Below are 15,196 nucleotides of genomic sequence, written 5' to 3'. Positions count from 1 at the left end.
CTACTACTACTAATATAAAGAGCATTACTACTTCTACTAATACACTACTTTGAATTACCCCTTACTGCCTTTTACTGCTTTAATAGTACATGCATCACTTCTACTACTATTCCTACTTGTACAGTGTACCTACATATGTACAAGTAGCACTTTATACAATGCTACTTCTGCCACCACAAGTACTACTCCTACTACCACTTTTACTACTACTATTTCTGTTACTGCTACTATTACAACTACAACCACTGCTATTCTGCTACTACAACTACAACTACTGCTATACTACTACTACAACTACAACTACTGCTACTACTACTATCAGGGCCCACTAATACTATTACCATGACTACTACTGATACTTCTACTACTACTACTACTACGACTACTACTACTACCACTATTACTACTACTACTACTACGACTACTACTACTACCACTATTACTACTACTACTACTACCACTATTACTACAACTACAACTATTACTACTCAATAACGGCTATTTTTATTAACATCACTACTACTTCCCCTTCTACCACTTCCAACTACTACTATTACTACCTCCACTTCCAACTACTACTATTACATCCACTACTAATGGCTGATGTGTTCTCTTACATCCCATCCTTGGAGTCTGCTGATAGCCATCATGTCATTAGCCTTCTTTGGCACCACCTTCATGATCTCCACCGCTTTCTCTAGCTCAGCTGTGTCCATCCCTGCTCTCTGGGACTGCTTCAGGATGTCCTGGGGTACGGAAACGGTGGGCAGAGGGGGCAATGGGGTGGGTGTGGAGTAAAGGAGTATGGGGGTAAGGGGCAGGGAAATGGTGTGGGGGAGAGGGGTGTGTGATAAAGGGTTAGGGAGAGAGGTATGGAAGAAAGGGTGTGGGAGAAAGGGTATGGGAGAAGGGGTGTGGGGATAAGGGGTTAGGGTAAGGGATATGGAGGAGGGGTGTGGAAAAAGGGGTGGGGAAAGGGGTGTGGGAAAAGGGGTGTGGCAGAAGGGTGTGAGGATGGGGTGTGGGGGATGGGGCATGGGAAAAGAGGTGGGGGAAAGGGGTGTGGGAAAAGGGGTGTGGGAGAAGGGTGTGAGGATGGGGTGTGGGATAAGGGGTGAGAGAAAGGGGTGCGGGAGAAGGGGTGTGGGAGAAGGGGTGTGGGAGAAGGGGTGTGGAAGAAGGGGTGTGGCAGAAGGGGTGTGGCAGAAGGGGTGTGGGAGAAGGGGTGTGGGAGAAGGGTGTGAGGATGGGGTGTGGGATAAGGGGTGAGAGAAAGGGGTGTGGGAGAAGGGGTGTGGAAGAAGGGGTGTGGCAGAAGGGGTGTAGAAGAAGGGGTGTGGGAGAAGGGGTGTTGGGGTAAGGGGTGTTGGGTAAGGGGTGGGGGAAGTGGTAGGTATGGGACGGGGAGAAGCAGTAAAGGTAGATAAGGGAAAATTATGACAAAGTGGGGGAAAAAAAGGAAGGAGGAGCAGAGAGGGGATGAAAAAAGGGGGAATACAAAGAGACAGGAGAAAGGGAGAGGGAGAAGAATGGGAAGAGAAGGAAAAAGAAGACAAGAAGGAAGAGGTGATGTGGATATGAAGCCATAGCAAGGGGCACGGGCATTTGGGAAGAAGGATATAAACAATATGAAATATTTACATTGATATTAACATCGATGATACCTAGTTTCTGGAGAAAGTGTCCACTCACAAGAATCATGATGTACTGCACATTTACTTGTACATGAACACAGTAGATAAAAGAATACACATACTGTCCCCAAAATTCATACAAACAAAAACTATAAATGTACAGTACAACAAATATATACAATATGTCCCCTCTACTTCATCATTAAATTGTATCACAAAGAAGAATGTGTATACAAATTTGTGTACAAGTTTAAATCTCTCTCTCTCTCTCTCTCTAGGAATAGGAAGAATAGGAAGAACGTATAAAAAGAAATTAGATTTCATAAATTTTGTGTGAGCCATATGCATAACAGTGGCAGATCCAGAGGGGGGTGCACCGGGTGCGCGCCCCCTCTTTAGATTGTTATTAAAACAAAAGAAATAAAATGGGAAATATGGGTGGGGGTGCCTGCACCTCCCCTTTAATTTTGAAAAGGCGCCTCCCCTTTAAGGAATTCCTGGATCTGCCCCTGCATAACACAATGTCCACATAATGACACAAATCTATCACTATTCTCCCATAATGCTGTCTTCTGTGATATACATGTTTATGTACAGTGTATACAGCAGCAATGAATTGCACAGTATACACATCATACACACATTATGGTACCATACATCCTATTGTCACCTCTACTGCAATCAGAGAAGCAGTGTCAGTATGAGAAAGTTAAAGCCACACACTCTACTCAGCCAAATCAACAATAACAACATCCACATCCTCCTCCGAGACTGGCTTTCCGGTAGCTGAAAATAAAGCCAGAGGGCCCTCAGTCCCATGACCTCCTCTTCACGTTATTTCACTCCTAAGCATAAAATATGTATTTCTTGTTCAACTGATGCTAATCCCAGATTTCCTGGTAATACACTCCACATATACTTCAGATGAATGGGCAGGGCATTTCCTGCTTTCATAAGTTTGTTTACATCATGTGATTATATTCCTGATTTTCTTCCCTTCCTGTAGCATATCAGCTTCTCTTCAGGAAGATACACTGTACACACCACAAAATAATTAAACCTACCTCCTGTACTTTGTCTTTTAACAAAACACAGATACATGCATATACAAACATATAATCAGTTATTCACTCCTGTGTGTGTGTCTCTCTCTTCTATTTCTCTCTCCCTCTTGTATATTCAATACGCGGGTATATACAATATCATAATTGGTGAGTGAATTGAATATACACATACTGTCCTTTCGTTTTATGAGCTGTTCCCCTTTCCTCCTATTGAACTCAAACCAAACATGAACACAGACAGACGGAAACAAAGACAATAACAACTTGAATATCAAGAGCCACAGAAACATGAGTATGAAGTGAAAGTGCCTAGGATGTGCAAATATGAAATTACTGCAGCTGCACCATTACCATCAGTCCTGATAAAATCTGTTTGATAAGTATGGACATTTCCTTACTTGAATAGTCTCTTCACTCTGGTTATTACAGAGTTTTACATCTCTCCCCCCCCCCCCCCCCCCCCACCCCCATTCATTGCACAGCATGAAACTTGGTGATATTAAGCACTTGAATAGACCCTAAACTTCCAAGCCTCTTCTCTCAGTGAAAACCTTTCTAGAGTGTGTACTTTCTTTCCATTATTTAGACAGGTTACGAAGATCCAGATGTATTGAGTTATACATCATTTTAAAGCTTAGAGTCTGCTCTTTCAGAATATGCCCTTAACTGAAAAATCCATGTCTTGCAACTTTTTGTTAATTTTTGTGATGCAGGGTCACATATGCAGATGAAAAAGCTGGGCAAATTGAGCTAAGTGCCTGTGAGCACATCAAGGGTTCATCTAGGGACCTAGAGAAGGGACTGGAGAGCATGGGCGGGGCACGTCCCTGCTTACCTTCAACAAGAGCTGGTACTTCATGATCCTCTGGACCGGTTTGATAAGGAGGTCCGGCAGCGCTAGCTTGTGTCCCAGCTTGACTCGCATTTCCTGGAGGGAGGGGAAGGGCCAACCAATCACACAGTGAGGGAATGTCATGACATCATCAACATACTGCAACCTTACAAATTTCTCGATATCACATGGTTCTGGATGCATCGTCTCTTATTGTCTCTTCAACTGATGCAATATCATCATCATCATCATCATCATCATCATCATCATCAATGTCATCATAATCATCATCATCATCGTTATCAAAAATTCATGACCAAACTGTATGCTTAGTGTAGAAATACACACAACAGTGTCACAAACACCTTGACATTATGTTTTTCCAAGTACAAAATAGATCAAGCACCAGTGGTAACAAGAATATAAATTTACCATGAAATCCACTGCAGACTGGGAGAATTAGTGTCTCGTTTTATAAACAGTATCCTCAAGGAAGAAAAGAATACTCTCTTTCCATGTTCTGAGATTACATCTATGTTTGGAATTCGACTACTTATTCTTATTTTAAGCCAGTCCATATATATGAACACTTTATATGTTTGTAACATTGAGGTAAATTTCAGCATTCTGTTATGGTGAAAGAGGAGGAGTGATTTGTTGTGTTTTTCTTACTTCGAAAAAGGACTCAAATTCGTTGACCAGGTATTCTGACTTGGGCTTGTTCTGGCAGTACACCACATACATGCGTAATCTCCTCTCCTGTTTTGGGCGAGGAACAAATATATAGAGTATATGAAAATATACAATATACAGAAATATTTGTACTTCTTGCAGGAAAACTTTAATCAACTGAGATTACAAACATATCAATGACAGCATATATTGTAATTTTTTTGATAGAAGAAATAATTTACAATGAATTTAAATACACACATTTCAAAATGGTAACATGGTCACTGATGTCAGAATTGGTATACATGCATTGGTGTGCATAATGGCTTCTATAGCTCTTTACAGATCTTCATAAAAAGAAAATAGAATGGAATATAAAGATAAATGTTACATGGACACTCACATAGCGCTTGAAAAGTGGTCCCAGCTTCTCCGGCTCTTCTAGAACTTTGGCAATTTCTTGCGAAAATGTGCTGTGTCAGGAAAAAATCAAACAGAGCAAAACAGATGAAAAACAATAACACAATCAGATAAATTAGCACATAAAAAAACAAAGAAGTGGCTCACTAAAAACATGTATTTATCATCTTTATTGCTTGCAGGACAGAAATATCTTTATATCAAGGAGAGGGAATGAAGTATACATAACCTGGACACAAATAAACCCAAATACTGTATCATGATGTGATTTCTGAATGCCCTGTCTTCATCAAAAGTAAACTTTCTCATTATAAAAATCTAATCTACGTAAAAATATCTAAATGTAATCTACATTGTACATGTCGTGGAGTGAAGTACGCCTACACAAAGTATTCAGTGTACTAGTGTTCACTAAACGCCTGTGGAAAACACCAAATCTTTGTAGAATGAGTGTGAACATTCTGTCTGTAATTTGCAAATGGACAGGGTGCCGTCACCCTGGTCGGTCAGTTCTCGCTGACCGTCCATACTCACTCCCGGTGCCACTCGTAGATCTGAGAGATGTTGCCGAAAACGATCTTGACCTTCCCTTCCTCCATCTCTGGTGGCAGAATCTCTGTATCCTCTTTCATTGTCTTGATGTAACCCTAGGGAACGATGCAAAAAGGAAAAAAGTAATAAAAGCACTCAAGGAATGCACATACATGTATATTGTAAATGTCTTCATTTTTGTGTGATTAGATTTTTGTGCTTAGCAGCTCAAAACTAAATTTGAATTTGAATTGAATTGACTGTTATATTGTCCACAAATATGAATGTGGAAATGTGCCTTCCACCAGAGTTGTGTACAAGAGATACACAGAAATAACAATTGTTGTTTAAAGAACAGCATACACATGACACATTACAAAAAAAAAAAAATCAAAAAAAAATCAAAAAAAAAATATTTAACTATGGTTATTGAGGAATAAAAACAGCAAAAGACAAAAAATAAAACTCAAAATTGACCTCTTGAATATCCATTAAACTCTCTGCTTCAAGTTTAAAAACCATTGGTACTCATACACCTGCAACTCTTTATGCTTTTGTGGTACATGTATCTATACGTTTTGTAAAAGTTTTTTTTTTTTGTAACGCAATTAATACACTCTGAAAATATTGGGATCCTAGCAAAACACTCTAAACTGTTTCTACAATTTGCCTGCATGTTTGCTTGGCTCTATGCCACCAGCAGCGTGTGCTGCTAAAATGAACACTTTCTCCCGCCATTTGACAGCCATTGAGGTTTGGTGGGTGGGGAGAGGAGAGGTAGAACGATGCATCTGGACGAGAGTTCACTCACCTCCTTGACTTTGGCCAGGTCACTCACATAGTCTGCCTCTGTGGCCACCATCTCTTGCAGGACAAAGCTGGAGGAGGAACAAGAAACGAAAATGTAAAACTACAAACTCAAGGCTCACCAAGTTTTGATGATGAGGATGATTGTATAGAGCGCCATTTATCTGGAGAAACATTTAAAGGCGCCCGGCTGCAACAATGTGTCACACATCATTCACAACATTGCTGGAAAAGATAAGTCTACAGTTCAGATCTGAAGGTACATTGAGGCTGTTACAATTTTTACAATTTCAAAATACAACTCTTATGGGTCAAGATCAGCCAGGTTCTTAAGAATGATCAGGGAGATACAACCTGCATGCTACATGCACCTCAACAGACGTGAGATGTTGATTCCAAAATTTGGGGGGCTTTCATATTAGCTTGTCGAGACACGAAGAGATATCTACCGTATTTGCCGGCAATAAGGCCGCACTATTTTTAACGAAAATAAAGTAGTAAAGTTAGGGTGAGACCTTTACGCCAGCACAAGCAAATTACTGTATTGTCTTTCCAACTCAAGAGAATCACCCTAACCGACACACATATTCATGTATGGGACCATGCAATGTGCCGATTGTTATTGTTGTTAGGAAACGTGTTGAAGCACATAGAAATAACAACATTTCTTATAAAAAATAACATATTAGAAAAGTAATGAAGTTTTGATGAAAACAAAATCTCTCTACTTTATTTATTTTTTATTTTTTCCATCATCAAGTGTAAGGATGCGGCTTATCCGGCACTGCGGCCGTATCGCCAGTGAATATGGTAACCCTTCCTGCGCCAGGGACTTTGGAGAGTGTGTATGATTGTATGACACTATGAGGTAACCTGTGCTGGCATTCACAGCACGCATAGGGTTAACCCCATTGAGGACAGACTGATTTTGCTACAACATACATTTCCCATAGACACCTGCCCGAATATACTCGGGACTCGTCCTCAAAGGGTTAAAGAGTTTATGGAGCCACCTACAGGTTAATGGATCCTTGGCTGCCATGTAACACACAGCTTCCAAGACCACACCCGACCAAACCTAGAAGATCCTCCCTCCCATGAAAGCAGAGGTTTTAACATGCTTCATTTAGATACATCCTCCGGACCTATGTATGATGGGAGTATCACAGGCAAAATCTTGGTGGTCCAATTTGAAAGACAAAACTCTTGACTTTTGGATCTTTGTTAGAAGATTGCTGACAAAGTTGCAACAAATCGATTAGAGTTATTGGTACCTCTAATATTATGCACCAACAGCACAAAAGTATAGAATGAAGAGGAAGACAGTCTCTACTTTAGAGCACAAACTGCTGGTGGAGCTTTGGCTTAGGAAATTTGGGGGTGGGGAATTAGGAAGATACACTGTATGTGTTTATGACTTCTGTCACTGAATGCGGGAATTTATGAGTAAGAAAAAAAAATAGAGTAAAGCAAATCCCTTTCCTAGTTTCGTTCTGGGTGTCATCAACAAGAATAAAAATATTTCAGCATGCTACCATATTGGTGTATAAAATATCAATCCCCTTTGCTGAAGGAAAATATTTCTATAGCATCAGAACGTGGAAAATATTCTTACTTGCACTCTCCGTCTCTATCTCTCTCTATCTCTCTGCTCATATTGTTGCAAGCAACAAAACAGCAATTAAAGCAGCAAAGCACAGAAGATTAATAATAACAATAATTAAGATAATAATAATAATAATGATAATAATAACAATAATAATAATAATAATAATAATAATAATAATAATAATAATAACAATAATAATAATAATAACAATGATAATGATAATAATAATAATAATAATAATAACAATAATAATAATAATAATAATGATAATAACAACAACATTAATACATGTAATAACAATATAATAATAATAATAATGATACAAATAAGAAAAAGAAGAAGAAGAAGATGAATGAGAAGAAGAAAATAAAACCCAAATTCCAACTTACGAGAGTTTGTGCAGAGCTCCCTGCCTCTTCTTCTCTTCTTTCTCCTCCTCCGTCTCCTCTTCTTCCGGTTCCGGCTCGGGCTCAGGGGGTTGCGGCTCCGCCTCTGGTGCCCCTTCTTCTACCCCTGGAAGTCAACAAATGTGACAGTCAGATACAGAGCCATTACAAACTTTTAGACTACAGTTACGTTCAGAAGACAAGCCTTAACCTCAAGGTTAAGAAACCTCGAGGTTAGAGCTTGTAGTTAAGGACCGTGAAGACGCACTCGTAGCTAGCTAACCTCAAGGTTAGCTCGATGTTCAGAGCCACGAGAAATCTTATGGTAAGCGCTCTAACCACGAGCCACGGAGGTCCCACTTGTAGTTAAAGGGATCGTACAGTTTTGGTTGAGACCTAATTTCAGGTTTCTAACATTTTTTGGTGAAATAATGAGAAACCTCTTATGAAATATGAAAGAGCATGTAATTTTATGAGGAATTCAACGTTTATTTGATGAAAATTGGTTTTGAAATGGCTGAGATATCCAAAAAAGAGCGATTCTAATAAAGTGTGGGACCCACACTTTCTTACGATCGCTTTGTTTTCGAAAAAAAGTTAAAGTCCAATTTTCATCTCCACCAGTACTGTACTATCCCTTTAAGCACCGTGTGGACACAAAAATCAACATACTCAGAGGGGCAGGAGTTTAACCTCGAGGTTAAGATTTGTCGTGTGGACGCACGTCGTAGTTAGGGGGCAAGAGTTTAACCTCGAGGTTAGGGTTTCATGTCGTCTGAATGTAACTTACAACTACAGTGGAAACCCATCATAACAAGGTCATATATAGTGAAATATCATAAGATAAACTTGGTTGTGCAATTGTATATTCCCTTACCACACAGGCTGCCATATACATGATAGAAACCGACTATACAATCTTCATAAAACAGGGCCCTGATAAAATAAGGTCATTTTGCATGTCCCATGGTTTTCATATTCTTTTTACAAACCTTGATATAATCTGATACCTGTTAAATAATAAGAACATTCCAGTGGTTCCACTCGGCATGTTAAAATGAAGTTTCCCAGCACTTGCTCGTATATGTACATTAAAAAGTGTCTCTTTGTACTAGCAGACAATTTACTGAATTACACACATGTGCATTACATACACGTCATCATCATGTAAGCACTGTCTAAACAGTATGCTATGTTTGAAATACCCACAACATCTGCAGTTGACTATTTCTTAAACATACAATAGATAGTGCAATAATTGCACAGTACAGTGAACACTCCCATTATAATGAACACAGTTATCATGAAATTCCAGTTACAACAAAGTAAAAAATCTAGGCCGCAACATTATGCACTCTATGTATTTTCATTGTTTATTTGTTTGGTTATAACGAAAGCTTGATATAACGAAAGAAAACTGCCAGTTCCAGGGACATTGTTAAAATGGGAGTCCACTGTATACTGTACGGATCAAAGAGATAACCCAAGTATACATTGTATATCTACTGCTAAGTGTGTGGAACTCGTGCACAGATAAAATAACCACCAGGTTTATACAAAATCTTGTCATTGTGTGTTTGAATAGATAGCTATTTGGCACACATTACTGAATGCACCAAGAGTATGTACATTACAGAGAGACAGGCATGCATCTACAGGCTAGACTAGACAGTGCCAATACTAGAATGGTGGGGAAAACAGACTCATTAATAGAAAAGTTTTTTTGTGTGTCTTTTTACCTCCTTTGTCTGGCTCCTCCTGAACATCTTCATTCTCCTCCTGGATGGTTGCCGGGGCTCCCGTCGTCATGGTAACGCCGTCTTCCTCACCTTTGCCCGTCCCTGATTCTGCCCCACCGTTCTCCGTCTCCTTCTCTGTATCCTGTGTGGTCGTCGTCACGGCGCCAGGGAACGGGAATGAAATGAATGAAAAAGTTAAGCGAAGCCCGAGAAACTATGAAAACACAATTGCCAGCAACAGAATCACCACGACGAGATATGAAATACACCACTCTAGCTTCCTCATGGTGCTTTCCTCCCAACTTTCAATGTTTGAATGGCAAAAAGTGCCATGGTGGAATAACATGTCCAAACACTGTGACTTGGCAACTATCTCGCTGAATAAAGTAGGACGACAAACTACATTGTATCTGTGTGAGGTTTCACTTCCTGGTTTGGAATCCTGGAGAAGGGATAAATTAATCACACACACATACACACACACACACACACACACACACACACACACACACACACACACACACACACACACACATCTTGTATCTTGTCTGCATACATGAAGTGCTACAAGATCGTGTCGTCGGGACATCAGATGCATATACGTACACACCAGAAGGATGCATTGTCGGGAATTACACGTGTAAGCAACAAAGTTTTCTGCTTGCAGGAAGTTAAAATAAGATAAGATTCTCGCTAAGACCACAAGTTATGAGGAAAAAATGATTCTAGTGAATGTGGATATAATTTGTCTGTGTCATCATTTTGTTTCGATGAATTGGTATCCTTAGATATTTGTGAGGGCGAGGACATCCCATTGATGGGTCATCTCTCCTCTACACTGGTCCTGATAAATGGTGTGCATGTGGTAGCCATAATTCAAATCATATTCTCTTCACTTTCCACGAAGCTGTTCACATGTGAGAAATGCCATGCAGGACAGTCAATTCAGCAGTCATGTCACTATCATTGAACCAGCATTGGTTATCATGTACTCGTCAATGATGGTAAACATGATCGGACAAGTGTTCACTGGTATTTATGCGCTGGTCTAAGTATCATTGTCATCCTGAGCAGGTACACAACAAAGGATCATGTCTAGCTTTCTTGTTAACAAGCTACAATGCTAGTGTGAATACTTTTCTCTGTTCTCAATTCCTTTCCCACGGGGACTGGGTGGGATGTGCATTAACTCTAAAGAGAATATTAATATTTTTGAGATGATGATTTGAGATGGTATCATATCCGCTCAGTGACTGGTTACTGGGAATATTCACAAGGATAAGATGTACAGTACACATTTCCTTTGTCAGAGAGGGTTCTTTGATGCTTAAGATATTGAAAAAGATATTTCAAGTGATACAGTTATCGATACAGTAACTGTCCAACTAGAAATTTTTGCTTGCTTGAAATTTTAGCAAATTTTGTGATGAGGTAGCTAAGATTTACAAAATCAAAACATACATGAAAGTTCTTGTCTACCCTACCCATTGACTGCCAGTGGCAATTCACATAAATTTCATGTTGCAAAAAGGACCATTGACTCCAATTCGCAAAAAAAAAAAAAATTCATGCCACAGATATTTCTGATTTTGCAGTATGATGTTCTTGATACATACTGCCGTAGCAATTGTTAATACACTTTCCTGTCAGGCTCTAAAATTCCCACAGATAATGTAAAGAAGCAACCAGGATATCGTAATTGAGGAATTAATGTCCAGAGAGGTGAAAAGCAGAAGGGCGTTAGCACTGTGCATCTACCGGGGCCTTTCTGCTACCGATGTGCGTAGAGTCGCACAGACCGTGTGCAATACTTTAGAGTATGAAGTGGAAGAAGGGGGCAAAGTTGCACAAGAGTACAATGCTGGGAGGGAAAAGAAACCAAACCACACCCCATTTTAAGAGTGGTGTGGTCGGGGAGTGGTTATCTGATACGACACTAATGGCTGCATTTATCATTTTTCCCCACGTTTGAAACATGTTTCACCACCCACTATCAAAACATGTTTGCAAAGGCCGTTCAGATTGTATTTCTAGAGTTGTTGTGGTTAGCGTCTCTCTCGCCAGTCAAGAGGAAATCCTTATGACTACTACTCAGCTCCACTGTGCTGTTTGACCCATGTGCCTGGTACATGCTACAGTTGTATGTCGAAACTTGAAACGGTTGGAGTCCTGGAAATTGCAGTGGGAATTTCCGAGCTATTATAAACTCGTTTGAAAACAAAATAGCATTTGACGACATCTCTACAGAAACACGTTTCTGGCTCAAATGCACTTTTTTTTTTGGCTTTTCAAAACGGCACTTCTAACCCCTTGATCAAAGCATTTATCATTGATCTGTAAAAATCTCCCTGGGAGTTGTTTGGAACCCCAATTTCTATAATGATGAATGCACCATATGAGAGTTTCGCATCTTAGTTTTGAGAGAGGTGTGATCCTCAGAGGGGTGTGATCCTCAGAAGGGTGTGATCCTCAGAGGGGTATGATCCTCAGAGGGGTGTGATCCTCAGAGGGGTGTGATCCTCAGAGGGGTGTGATCCTCAGAGGGGTATGATCCTCAGAGGGGTGTGATCCTCAGAGGGGTGTGATCCTCAGAGGGGTGTGATCCTCAGAGGGGTGTGATCCTCAGAAGGGTGTGATCCTCAGAGGGGTGTGGTCCTCAGAGGGGTGTGACCCTCAGAGGGGTAATAAGGTGATGAGAAGACACTCTCCAAATTTTACCTCTTACTCCTGCATCAGACAAAATAAATAAATAATAATAGCTTACTTGGATGGAATGGGGGGGGGGGGACTATGATTAAGGATGCATTTGATAAAATACAGTGTATGCCCATTCTTTTACTGTGGGTCCTCGAGTGATCTTGATAGTTGCGTGAACTAGCCTACATATTCACAATCCATCCCTTAGCTTCTGCATCAACGCATTAAAAATAACTTTCTCTTGAGGGCGAATTCCCATGTCAGTCTCTGCCATTTTCATTTCATAAACTGTATATAAACAACCCCCTCCCCCAATCCCCCCCCCCCCCCCCCCCCCTCAGCATTGTGTCCACACACAAGCACTCAGGAAGTATTCCTCCTGATGTATCAAACTGTGGCATGGGGAGGGAGCCGGGGTGCGGAGTTTCTGGCTGCCTGGTCAGGTCAGAATCAGCTGGAGGGTTTTCTCTCTCCCCCCCCCCCCCCACCCAACCCACCCTGCCCCTTTACCCCTCTCTCTCATCCTCCCGGAATAAAAACGCCCTGGAATGACAAACTGACAAACGATCACATGGGGTTATGTCGGGAATGCTGCTCGGTGCCCTGGGTGAGTCCTGGCACAATCGTGAAACACCGACTGACCGAGCCACCAACCGACGGGCAGAGTCTTGTCAGCAGATGGAGATTACGAGATTTTGGATGTTCATTTGTAATGACATTTGTGTGTGTTTGTGTGTGAGTGTTTTGTGGATACGCTTGAATGTGGACATCCAAATGTACGCAGAAAGTAAGAAATTTTTGTGATTTTACTGTGTGTGTGTGTGTGTGTGTGTGTGTTTTTATTTGTGTGTTTTCAATCTAAGATATACACTCTAAAAAGGTTGAAGCAAGAGGGACGGGAGAAAGTAAAAGGGGGAAAAAGAAACAGAATGCAAAGAAGAAAGGAAAATAATAAAGATAACTCAAGAATGCAAAGTTTGAGAAGAAAATGAAAATGACGGAGAGGAAGAAGGAAGAAGAAGAAAAAGATGAAGGAGGAAAAGGGGGAGGAAAGGAGAAAAAAAAAAGACAGAATATGAAAAAGGGGATAAGGAAAACAAAAATGAAAAGAAGATGAAAATATAGACGGAAAAGAACATGGAGATGGAGGGGAAAGAGACAAATATGACAAAACTTGCCAAAAAGTTATAATCAAATAGCTTCTAGAGTCAATTCAGCCAATGTACTTTTTTCGTAACTTCGAAAAATGCCTCTCTTGCCAAAATCCACCATCATGTTGTCTACTTTACAAGGAAATCAGGGGTGTGTAGGGGGAAGTATGTTTCTCACTTTTCATTTAATAGCTTTAATCACTGGAATAGCATCAACAGACATATTATTACTCTCTGAGTATCAGGTATATGAAAAGCCATAACAAGGCTAATTTTACAATTTGTTTACCTAGTATACACATTCACTATTTATTCTTGAATTAATGGTATTATTAGTATGAGGTATGAGGGCAGTACACACTCCTAAATTAATTTTACAAATATTGAAACTTAGTTAGTTACATGATGACTCATTCAATTTTCAATTGGTCATCGGTCTGCCAATAGAAATTAAAGAAAGTTAAATATCTTGACAATCCTTTCAGTGGAAGACATCCAGAATGCAGGAAAAACTAGGTTGTGGCATCTACACTTATACAATGATTTACGACAAAATTGAGTCACTTTCTTTTGGAATCAATCAATTATAACCACAATCATGCCATCCTTTAAAGGGAGAGTCCTTATTAGTTTGGCACTGACACACACTGGGACAGATAGGCCCTGTGGGATCAATGCACCTTTAATCCTTTATGCATCACATATAAACCCATAAAGCTTGTGCCTGATACAAGCTGTGCTTGGAGACACATCTCCTTCCATGTACACACATTGTCATTGCAATGATTTGGTATTGAAGAAAATGAATGTTACTTTGAAATAAAAATCAAATTGACTAAACATGTAAACTTCAAATATTTGGACTCATTACAAGGCAAACATGAAATTTACAAAGGGCTGATCTTTCATATAAGCAGGCATCAACATAATTTTGCTTAACATTCTGTCATTCTGTGCTACAAATTTCTTTGATTTTCAAGGAAAAGAGATAAATCTTGCACCAATTGTAAATTTGAGGTAGATTTTGGTTAGAAAATTTAATGGATTTGTTCATCACCATCGATGGATGCTCTCTCTGATATGTATGTAGTATCACTGTGTAGCTACTATCACTATATTCAAAATCACAAGGGAATAGCTTGTACATACATGTAAGACTACATCTTCTTTTTCATTTTGTTTTGCTCATGTATTATGTACAGCATCTCCAGTTAGGACTGCTAGCTACACAATCCTTCCTGCACACACTGTGCACATATACATAATCCTGTACACCGGATAGTTCCATTTAAGAACTACTCAGCCTTGGATTTAAGCCTACTGGAAATCAAGCTGCACGTCGTGTCTGGCCAACTGATAGTTATGGTGTCTGGAGATTGACCGGTTGATGACGAACATGTCCCAATTTATTATGAATATTACTCTGGAAAAAATGGCTCTGGGAATGAGAAAATTTGATAAAAAATGCTGTATTGGAGTAACAGGTCAGTGACCTACTTCCTGTTTATTGCTTTGTGTTACAAACTATTGAGTGACATATAATAATGCTATAGAAAATTAATACCATTACTACTCTTACATTTTCAAGATCATTATTAATAACATTACTATGATGATTAAATCATAATAATTATCTCATTCACTTTAATCATAA

The 15,196-nt window shown here is 39.8% G+C and overlaps 1 protein-coding gene across 1 annotated transcript in view; it reads right to left on the bottom strand.

Moving 5' to 3' along the window:
* The window catches only part of LOC139708119 (triple functional domain protein-like), an 86,707-nt gene that overhangs the window by 7,953 nt on the left and 63,558 nt on the right, over nucleotides 1–15,196 (bottom strand). Inside the window, exons 6-13 of the mRNA XM_071620097.1 lie at nucleotides 9,695–9,836; nucleotides 7,959–8,082; nucleotides 5,965–6,031; nucleotides 5,157–5,269; nucleotides 4,606–4,675; nucleotides 4,203–4,289; nucleotides 3,534–3,626; nucleotides 618–746 (exon numbers count right to left, since the gene is read on the bottom strand). Coding sequence (XP_071476198.1) covers nucleotides 618–746; nucleotides 3,534–3,626; nucleotides 4,203–4,289; nucleotides 4,606–4,675; nucleotides 5,157–5,269; nucleotides 5,965–6,031; nucleotides 7,959–8,082; nucleotides 9,695–9,836 — 825 coding nt within the window. The remainder of the gene's footprint in view (nucleotides 1–617; nucleotides 747–3,533; nucleotides 3,627–4,202; nucleotides 4,290–4,605; nucleotides 4,676–5,156; nucleotides 5,270–5,964; nucleotides 6,032–7,958; nucleotides 8,083–9,694; nucleotides 9,837–15,196) is intronic.

Source organism: Diadema antillarum, unplaced genomic scaffold (genome assembly GCF_040938485.1).
Source record: "Diadema antillarum isolate AM-2024a unplaced genomic scaffold, OU_Dant_1.0 seq00001310_RagTag, whole genome shotgun sequence".
NCBI classification, from domain to species: domain Eukaryota; kingdom Metazoa; phylum Echinodermata; class Echinoidea; order Diadematoida; family Diadematidae; genus Diadema; species Diadema antillarum.
Note: the sequence above shows the minus strand (reverse complement) of the source record. Positions and strands in the feature narration are given on the sequence as shown.